Source organism: Argentina silus, assembly GCF_951799395.1.
Source record: "Argentina silus genome assembly, chromosome: 22".
Lineage (NCBI taxonomy): Eukaryota > Metazoa > Chordata > Actinopteri > Argentiniformes > Argentinidae > Argentina > Argentina silus.
In genome coordinates this window covers 11,415,356-11,425,955 of record NC_139676.1, presented here as the reverse complement: position 1 = coordinate 11,425,955, position 10,600 = coordinate 11,415,356, and the positions used below count along the sequence as shown (strand labels likewise).

The 10,600-nt window shown below is 44.1% G+C and overlaps 1 protein-coding gene across 1 annotated transcript; it reads left to right on the top strand.

The window, feature by feature from the left end:
• Positions 1 to 4,782: 4,782 nt before the first annotated feature.
• Positions 4,783 to 8,359, top strand: LOC310821509 (programmed cell death 1 ligand 2-like). Its single transcript, XM_083693592.1, has 5 exons — positions 4,783 to 4,921; positions 5,134 to 5,220; positions 6,281 to 6,408; positions 6,813 to 7,008; positions 7,602 to 8,359. Exons 2-5 carry the CDS (start codon positions 5,145 to 5,147, stop codon positions 7,952 to 7,954), a joined length of 753 nt encoding a protein of 250 aa, XP_083549718.1. The 5' UTR covers positions 4,783 to 4,921; positions 5,134 to 5,144; the 3' UTR covers positions 7,955 to 8,359.
• The last annotated feature ends 2,241 nt before the right edge of the window (positions 8,360 to 10,600 follow it).

Genomic DNA, 10,600 nt, shown 5'->3' with positions numbered 1-10,600 from the left:
CATCGTGGACCCTTAGCGGTTCATTCTTGTGAGCTTAGCAACTCACAGTATTTTTAGAGAATAGTAGAATTTCCACGACAAGAGTGAGGGAGAGTGTGAGAGAGAGGGGGAAGGAGGAGAGTGAGGGAGAGTGTGATGGAGAGTGAGAGAGAGAGAGGGAAGGAGGAGAGTGAGGGAGAGTGTGATGGAGAGTGAGAGAGAGAGGGGGAAGGAGGAGAGTGAGGGAGAGTGTGAGAGAGGGGGAAGGAGGAGAGTGAGGGAGAGTGTGAGAGAGGGGGAAGGAGGAGAGTGAGGGAGAGTGTGATGGAGAGTGAGAGAGAGAGGGAAGGAGGAGAGTGAGGGAGAGTGTGATGGAGAGTGTGAGAGAGAGAGAGGGAAGATATTAGAATTTGTAGTGTGATCAACACAGTCCCATTAGTGGACCACACTACCTCCAGCCTATCAAACACCTGTAACCAATATGCTGTACAACAGGTAAACAAACAGCATGTAAAATTGTCAAACTGTTTGTGTGTAGTTTAGCCGTGGTGGTGGTGGTGGTGTGTCTGTATGTGCATGTATGTGCGTGCGTGTGTTTCTACAAGCCTAGAACCCCCCCGACTGCATCACCTCCATGTTAAGTGCCTTGGAGTGCTGCTGTATCCTACTGTAAGTGAAGGAGGACTAAGGCCAGTGTGGAACTCAATGAGTCAATATCTCAACAGCAGCTTCCTCCATATGTCTATTCTCCTCTAACCACGCTGATCTAAACACAGGCGAGAGCAGTACGGTGAGACACAGTCAGCCACAACCCTGTCATTCTATTCTCCTCTAACCATGCTGATCTAAACACAGGCGAGAGCAGTACGGTGAGACACAGTCAGCCGCAACCCTGTCATTCTCCCACTAGGTGTCGATGGCTCCGATCCAACATGAAAGATAACATCTAGTGTTGTAGCTGCAGGGGGGAGGAAGTTAATGGTTTATGGTCTGATAACCAGGGTGGATTTTGAACGGGTCCAATGGGTATAGATATAGATATAAATAGAGCCAAAGGGAATCGTCCCCAAGTTCCCTCCTTCTTTCTACAACGGCTCACATACGTCTTTATGTTCTATAGTCTGTAGTCTATAGTCTTCAGTGAATGCTATACACTTCAATGCTAGATGTTGCAATGAGGCTAAATGTGACTGAATTGGTGCAGTAACTCATTATTTGTGTCATTCCTTGCAGGCATGTTATCCCAGTAGCAGCTAGATAAAAATCAAATCAAATCAAACAAAAAGGAAACTATATCAGAAAGAATGTATGCAAAGGTTGAAACATCAAATGAAAACAAGGAAGAAGAAGAAGAAAGAAAGAAAAAAGATAGTATTTTATTAAGTCCTATTGAGAGGGAAACATGAATAGGAGCGGAATCCTGACAAAATGTGCCAGAACAATATCTTGTTACCACTGAGCAACTTTTTGATTGCCGTGGGGGGTAGTTCAATCATGCCAAGGAAAAATACCCGAATAGGTCTTTCCTTTTAGAAACACATTTCACCTATGACGTCTCAGCCAGTGTTCTCAGAGTGAGTGAGCGAGTGTGTGTGCGTGTGTGTGCGTGTGCGTGCGTGCGTGCGTGCGTTGTTATTTTTTTGGGTCCTATCCCATGTGTGCATGGACTTGAGGGGGTGGGGGATATAGTTACTAATATGGAGGGAACAAAGCAGTGGTAAGAGCTGTGTAGGTGGGGGGGGGGGGGGGGGAGGGGGGGGGGGGTAGCATACATTTATTCATCTGCCCTTTAGTTAATGGACTCAGCCCTTAAAGCTTGGTCTCTTTCAACCTCTCTCCAGTGGCTCTGTGGCAGCTGGACTAAAAAGCATAGCAGGTCCTCTGACGTAGCTCTCTGACTTGCCAGTCTGCCCATCCTTGGCCCTGGGCACAGCGTGGGTCAGTTATTCCTTCTGCCTGCTTTTCTTTAAATGGTTAGGATTAAGGTGAGAATTTGAAAATCCCAAACTAAGTTTATATTTTATATTAAGACCTATACATATTTGGTCTTGCTGAGTTTGTGATTCTTGGTGTGGTTGGATTATTGGGCGGTACTTTGAAGTACACTTTCGACTTTGCCCTTTAGGATTGGGGCTTTGATATATGGGATTGGGGAAAGCAGGATTCATACTATAAACTGACCTGGTAAAGGTTTATAGCATCCAGGCAAGTGGGACAAAATGCCAAGGGGCAGAATGTTGATGAACATTTATGGGGGTAGTGTACAAGTATGCAATTTAATACGGATAGACTCTGTCCCCTCCGGTATGGGATTACCAAGACAACATAGTCCTACTGGAAATCCACCTGACTAATCTCCATCACAATAAAGCCCAGAGGGATACTCATACCCAGCCTCGGTCTGCTACAGTGGCGAGGAATTACTGTCAAACTTTTTTTTAAGAAATGTAAACTTTGGAACGACTCATAACGACTTTACCTAATACCTCGGCGAAGTGCCATGAGTCAGCGCATTTGAGTTGGATCACAACTCCCGCATTCTGCCTAATCTGGGCCCAACAGCAATTAAATACGGGATGAGCTTGGACAAGCTGTGAAAATAAATGTCAACACCGGCGTCGTGTGGTGCGGGAGAGAGGGAAAGAAACGGATAGAGGGGGTGGGAGGAGAGAGAAGTGGGAGATAGAGAGAGAGTGTGTGAAATGCGGTGTGTCACCACATCGTCGCAAATAAGGTGTGCTCTCTGCGACGCTGTGTTATTACTAGCATTGTTGTTCGTTTTATTAAAAGCTGCTCTCAACGCACATGCTTGTATTACACCGATTGGTGGTGGTGGGTGGGTGGGTGTGTTGTTGTTGATGTTGCGATTTGTCTTACTGCACCACACAATGTATTTTAGACATCCAGTCAATTGAGTCCAATTGATCGGTCAGTCATACTTGAGTTCTTTAGAGGTTTTTTTTATAAAGCTATTAGTCACAGAATGCACTGCTTTCTGCTCTAAAGAGAACAGCTCAGTTGGTTGGAACATGATACTAGCAATTGTAACCCAGACAAATAGAGCCTATTAATAATGCACTTCCAGTATTATGAAATGAGTTAAATAAATAGAATGATCCTTAAAATAAGTGAATTAGTACTAAATATTAGACACGAAAAAGAAGAAGAATATACAATGATTAAGAGAAGCTAAAATCTATAAAAGATAAGATGACATGGGATATATTCATGATTAAAAACTGGAAATGGTATTTCATGTAAGAACTATTTAGCAGTATTTCATTAGTTTTTGTGGAATTGGGAGACTATTCAATCAGCCAACTTCCGTGTTAGCACTCGTACTGATCAGATGTGTATATACTATGCGATTCCTGCCTCAAGTGTGTGAAGAATTGCTTTAAAAGTAATTTTCCTGAGCAAGATCTGCTTTAGAACTACTTATTGTTTATGTGATCTGAGTGAGAAAAGGAGAGACACTGCATTGTGCCTTCTGGATTTCGGTAGGACAGATCCTTTGCATCCACACACACTTGAACCACCGGACGGACGGAATCACAAATCTCCTCATCCACTCATCGGATTGTGGTACTTTTTTTGTAATGTTACTTATTGAAGTGTATTGATGTTTGAATCCAGAGTATACATGTATTGACACTGATATTTCATTTTGGGATGTGAATATTTGATTTTGGTACTTTACAATCTTGTGGGTGAATCCATTTCAAAATAAGTCCTGGTTAAAATATGTTCAAGGTTTAATAACTACTAAGAGGTAATTTAACTAAAAGACCAAAACACCAACTGGGTAATACCAAAATAGATTAAAGTTCTTTTTAAAAAAAGAAAAAACTCTAAACCATTAATATCTTAAACTAAAATACTTAGTCAGGCTTATCTCACAAGAAGTGAAAAGCCTTGGGCTGTACTGTTAAAGAAAAAGGTGTTGATTATTGGCATTGAAGAGTTACTGATATTCTCATTGAATCATTTTTACACTTAAAATGTTATTGTCATGTGTTGGTTTTCTATTTTTGTAAAAAAAAATATATAAATAAAAAAAATACAATTGAAGGCATAATCCATGTTGAAGAATGGATACAATATAGACCAACAATATAGGAACTCAAGATGGAACATAGAGTGACATTCTAGTATTCCATCACTGATCTGTGTGGACAGCTGAGTGACAGAACCTTTGGGATTCCAGGACAAGGGAAGGGTGTGTGGGTGGGTGTAGTTATTTTTTGGGTCCTATCCTGTGTGGGCATGGCCTGAACATGTAGACATTAATTAGTACGGTAGATGCATCCAAGCCAGGCAGCACATTCAGGCGCCGTATCAGGCTTAAAGATGAATCATGTGCTGTCATTAATGCACATTGCGTGTCAGCTCCTGCTGTTCTGGTTCTCTGTGATTGTGGTACAGTGTGTGTTGTGATGGGTTAGGGTTAGGCTCCTGAGTGCTTGTCTTTTCTTGCCCATTTCATTTGTCAAACATGATGGTCCAGTATGTGTTGTGCAGCCAGGAGTATGTGCCTTCTTTATTGTGAGAGTACAACTTGATTGCCAGAACATGGGCAAGGAGTGATTGATTTTTATCTCTCTCTCTCTCTCTCTCTCTCTCTCTCTCTCTCTCTCTCTCTCTCTCTCTCTCTCTCTCTCTCTCTCTCTCCCCCCTACTCTCTCTCTCCTGTCATGTCCTGCCTTGTCCTCTCTCCTCCTCTCCTACCCTCCCCCCACCCTCTCCTTCTCCCAGATCAACAGGAAGATATTATATTTCCTCGTGTGCTCCTTCGGTAAAGAGCCGTTGGTTAATTATTAGGGAAGGAGACTTTGCAGGGCAGATAGGAGGGTGTGTCTCATAACTGCCTCTAAGAGCACGGTCAGGACATACTGAGACCTGTTGAGAGGGAACAGAGGCACTTTAACACGGCTATGCAGAGGTGAGTTAGCCATGTTTTCTGTCCAGAGCATTAGCATAGCCATGATTTAATCTATCCATTAGGTGGGCCTGCGTACTGTCAATATGCTCGGGCAAGACAAAATGTTCCGTGGAACAAACAAAGTAGGCAATTGAAAAGCATGTATTTCAGACAAGTGAAGGTTGATTGGTGTGTGTGTGTGTGTGTGTGTGTGTGTGTGTGTGTGTGTGCAGAGACCATCATAATGCTGAAGGTGAGAGTCCCCATTCTGCCCACTCTCCTGGGCATCCTCTCAACACTGCTACCCATCACGATGAAAGGTAAGCAGCGTATCCAGTTGAAACCTGTATGTTTTTAATATAATACACAAAAAATGTGTATATGAACTAGTTACTAGTCAATCAACAGCTTTGTTAAGCTGTGTGGAGAGTGACTTTACTGCCTGGCATAACAGAAGTTTTCTGAATAAATGTGTTGTATCTTTTTAGTACTAGCACCCAATATAAGCTAGGCTGGCTAACAACAGCCTTTTGATTGACTGGTTCTAACTGACAATAGCCCATCAGGAGACAAAGGTTCCAGTCTGTCTCTGCTTTAGCACACTCGGTTGGTCGTGTACAGGAGACGAGAGAGAGAGAGAGAGAGCGAGAGGGAGAGGGAGAGGGAGAGGGGGAGAGGGAGAGGGAGAGAGAGAGAGAGAGAGGGGGGGAGAGGGAGAGGGAGAGAGAGAGAGAGAGAGAGAGAGAAAGAGAAAGAGAAAGAGAGGGAGAGAGAGAGAGAGAGAGAGAAAGAGAGGGAGAGAGAGAGAGAGGGAGAGAGAGAGAGAGAGAGAGAGAGAGAGAGAGAGGCAGAAATCAATGACTCACTCAATCCTAGACCATGTTCTGGCACTCAAGTCGTACTCTCACAATAAAGAAGGCATACTCCTGGCTGCACAACACACACTGTAAACAACCTGCCGTCTGTCTGCCTCGGCTCTCAACACACGCACTTCAAACCAGGAAACAGTGATACGTCCCCAGGGGCCAAATCTCAAAGGTGCTTCCTTGATTCCTCATATCCTCTCTGTCCTTGCCTCCTTCTCAGAATGCATTGGAGGAGAAGGTCAGAAGGTTATGTACACTAACTATGTACACTAACTATGTACATGTTATTTGTTGGATGCTAGTGTACTGTGTACCCAGCAATAATTGTTGCTTTGGTAGGCCAGGTTTAAGTTATTGTTATTCCAGGCTTATGTGTGCAGTAGCCTGGGGACGAGGCCCGGGAACACACGCACGCACACACACACACACACACACACACACACACACACACACACAGTTTTGTATAATTATATATATTGAATAGTGAACTGATATGCCCTTCTTTATCCCACAGAGATGATCGTGCTGACCACCAGCCACACGTTGACCACACCATGTGGTCAGGGAGTGACCCTGTACTGCAACATCACAGACACCGACACACAAGAACTGTCAATCATAAACATGGCATGGAGACGCATGGTACATTGAAAAAGAGAATTCAGTGATTGCAAATAGGCCATTTATTTTAGATCCTTTCGGGTAACACTTGAGATTAGGGAACACGTAGTAGGCACTCATTTGTAGTTTATAAGGGTTTGCTTGGCCTTGAGGTAAGGGAGGCTAGCCAGTAACCACAAGGTCGCTGGTTCAATGCCCAGATGTGAGCCGGTGATTGGAGGGTTGCTGAAATCACATCTAACTGGCCAGCTACTACAACATGAATAAGCAAACAAGTTTCTAATAAGTGTTCCCTATACTAAAAAAAAGTGTTACCATTACTCAAAAAACTGAAAACGAGAATCTTTTTACATCAAACGTTTTGTTTTTTTAATTCATGAATTCATGAATGAATTGAAATGGAACTGACCCCCCAACCCCTGCAGGACAATTCCCCAGAGCACCGGTGTGAGCACCCGACTGAGATCCCTAAGCACCCTAACAACACAGAGTGTAGCTACACCACCGGGAGACTAGCCTTGACCCTGAAGGAAGTACAGCCAAAGGACGAGGGAGTTTACATATGTAACCTCCGTAGCAACAAGGGCGTGACGTCCAGCAGGACGACTCTGAAGCTACAAGGTGAGTGTTGTCATTGGACACGGTAGGGGGCGTTGTCATGCAACAGATATACAGCGCCCTCCATAAGTACTGGAAAGAGGAAGCATTCCGTCTTCTTTTAGTTCTGTACTCCAACACTCCAAACCTTTGCACGTAACAATTGGGTATATTCTCTGGGGATGCTCTGCCAGACCTGTACCGCAGCCGTCTTGAGTTCTTGTTTGCTTTTCAAAATGCTTCCTCTTTCCAGGACGTACGGGGGGCACTGTTTTAGTTTGGTTTTAGCTGACACCCACAGTACCCAACATGGGGTCAACTGGGAGGAACACGGGGTCAAGCTGCTGAGCGGAGCCCCTGGAGCAGACTTCCCCTGTTCTCACTTATGTACTAAAAAGAACACTTATGTACTAAAAAGAACACTCTCTCTCACAGAAACGCACATACTCTATGTTGTGTGCTGTAGTTACTGCTACCAAAACTGGTTGGTACAGTAATAGGGTGTTTTTCTATTTATTTACTGATTATTACACACAATGTGTTCTGTAACACCTGTTCTGTAAGCAATAATCACTAGGTTTTTAATCTGAAATAGCTCCTTCTTGTTTTCCATGCAGAGTGTTACAGGGATGTTCGTGTCCACATCAGCCGGGAGGGACCCAGCTGCAGCTTCACGGGGGTCCATCCTGACGGAGAGGTCCACTGGTTCCAGGGTGACAGGAACCTGACCGCGGAACCCAACTCCATCATCACCAGAAAAAATGTGGAGGCAGGAGGGTGGCTGACCATCAATAGTACCCTGCGGAGAGAGGCCCCCTCTGAGAAAGAGGAGTACAGCTGCGCCCTGAGGGGTAAAATAGTGCCCCTTGGTCGTGGAAGAGTTCTGCCGGACAAAAGCGGGGCAAAAGCGTTTGGGCCTTTGAGAAAACTCTGGGGGATTGTTTATCTAATTACCTTCTTTTATATGTAGATCACACTAGGCTGTTATAATAATAATAATAATAATAATAATAATAACAATTGATTTAATTTTAAGCGCTTTTCAGTCAAAGTCTAGGAAGAAGGGTAGGCCGTCTTTTTGAGGTGGAGCTGCAAGATCCTTTTAAGTATATGGTGTTGCCATGGTGTCTACTGACACCCCCTGTTTACATTGCTGGTCAATCAGGAACAATAACTTATATCACTTGCCACAGACAAATCAAAACCGGCAGCACTGTGGCTCTTCAGGAATTGAATGGTGCCACAGGGAATTTGAATCACAGGGAGTTCCACCGGGTTCCACACTAGACTGACTCAGTATTGAGTTTGTTGACAAATGCTGCCCTCTGCTGGATGTCTGACTACCACTGCCAACCACACAAACCTTAGAATCAACCACGGTACCCATTGACCCCTCTTACCCTACTCTACTGAACGCAAGGCCTCCATGACTGAAAGGCAACCCTCAAACTCTTGGGCCAAACCACTGCACTGCACTCTCAGACACGGCTCCATCCATTTAGACGAGACATTTGCAAAGGCTTTCAAGTCAGCCCACTTTGTGCAGCTAAAAAGGTTTTTTTTCGGGAGTGCTTTTAGTGGGACAGTTTAACAATGCTCTTCCTCTCAGGCCCACCAACGGAATGACTGGGAAGTCATGTTGCTGTCAAAGTCCAATTTGTGACACATGCATGGACGCACACGCGCACGTACACGTACACGCACACGCACACACGCACAGATGCTTTATAAAAAGACAGTTAAGCAAAAAAAATACCTCTGTGATGTGTCCTATCATTTATCCGAAAAGATGCTGATCCAACGCAAAAGAGACTACTGTGAATGTTATGTGACTCAAAGCTTGTCATAATCATAAAACAAATTCCAGGAATTTGATGACTGTTGGATAGACGATTCACTTACTTAAACAATTATATTGTTTAAGTAAGTGAATCGTCTATATTTGTTGTAAGTCGCTTTGGATAAAGGCGTCTGCTAAATGCCATAAATGTAAAAATGTAAATGTTATGAACTGCTTACAACGGTTGGCATGTATTTTTCTTTGCATTGTATTGTAATTCAATCTCAAGTAAAACTTTGACTGTACAAAAGCCATTGAATTTAAGTAATTCGTTTTCTACAATGTGGTCTCATCATTTCCATCTTCATGTATTTCTCCGTGTAGTTAGTATCTGCTTGGAGAAGCAGCGTCATTTCAACTGCTACTGTTCACCACTAGAGGGAGTGAGAGACACACTAAACACCAGTGATGATAACTGTTTGTTTGCTGGGATTGGCAGTTCATTTCAAACGTATAATGCATTTGGGCCACAATCATAGAGTCCTGTAGAGATCCTCTTACACATCTCCGGAATATAACCTCTCAATTATGACTGGAAACTGTCAGAAGAGATGGATGATCATGTAGAAATGGGTCTGTAGTGTGATTAGGCAATATGGTTAACATAACGTATGGTACAGTTAACACAACTACACAGTGGATCCCAGAGCTGAGGACATGTTGCAAATAGCCCGAGATACCCGGGACCCTACTTAAACAAAACCACTAACCAGAAGTCTAGATATATATAAGTCTAGATATATATATATAGGTCCTATTGTGAGGAAACAGATTGTCAGCTGATACAGTGTACTGTGCAGTTGTGTGAGTGAATCCAAATATGAATGTTTTCAGTGTTGGCCTATTGTGAACACTTCTCCTGTTGTATTATTTTCCCCACCAACTTGCGAAAAGCTCTTTCTCCTCACGTTACATCCGCCGTAGAGTGAAGATCTCTTCAGGCTGCATCTTAACGGTCGCTCCTAAAGACCTCTTCATTCCCATTAGCCCCCTGTACGAGATTATCTCCGGTTGTATTATGCCTGTGGCGTCGTTAATGAAATATTTATCGGTGACTGTTGTCCAACAACTGCAAAATCATTAAAAGACACTAGGGTCTGCAACCACAAAATGCTAGCTGGCTAACTGTGATGTAAAACTCAATGGCAGTTTACTGTTTACCAGTTAAGCCATCTAGCATTTTGATGTTACAAGTGTCTTTTAATGATTTTGCAGTTCGTCGGCAACAGTGACCGATAAATATGTTATTAACGACACCGCAGGTATACCAGAACGCTAATTGAAACACAGAAAAAGCAATCACAGCGAGAGTCTGAGGTGGACAAAAATAGGCTATTTTACATTGAGGCAGACGGGGAGGCCGTGTGGCTGTCACAGGGTGGGTGGGGAGGCCGTGTGGCTGTCACAGGGTGGGTGGGGAGGCAGTGTGGTTGTCACAGGGTGGGTGGGGAGGCCGTGTGGCTGTCACAGGGTGGCTCCGTTTCTAACGGGCCGTTTCCGTGCTATCTATTGTTGGTCCTCAGTGCACCAGGATTCTAGAATGAGAACCCAAGCAGGAGGGTTCTGAGCTGTTGCCACTTGAACACACATGCACACACACACACGCACACACACACACACAGCCCCTGTGTTCTTTGTTGTTGCCTGGGGAGACCAGACATGGTTGGCAATACTGTGTATCAGTCATATGTAGGCCTGGGGTGGTCCAGTGGTCTAGCACCACGGCCTGGGGTGGTCCAGTGGTCTAGCACCATGGCCCACAGTGCACACATATGC

Bases quoted from the DNA above. Each gene is read 5' to 3' on its own strand.
- LOC310821509 (XM_083693592.1), top strand. From the start codon at position 5,145: ATGCTGAAGGTGAGAGTCCCCATTCTGCCCACTCTCCTGGGCATCCTC. The intron at 5,221-6,280 runs GTAAGCAGCGTA...TTTATCCCACAG, and splicing joins GCTACCCATCACGATGAAAG to AGATGATCGTGCTGACCACC. The intron at 6,409-6,812 runs GTACATTGAAAA...CAACCCCTGCAG, and splicing joins ACATGGCATGGAGACGCATG to GACAATTCCCCAGAGCACCG.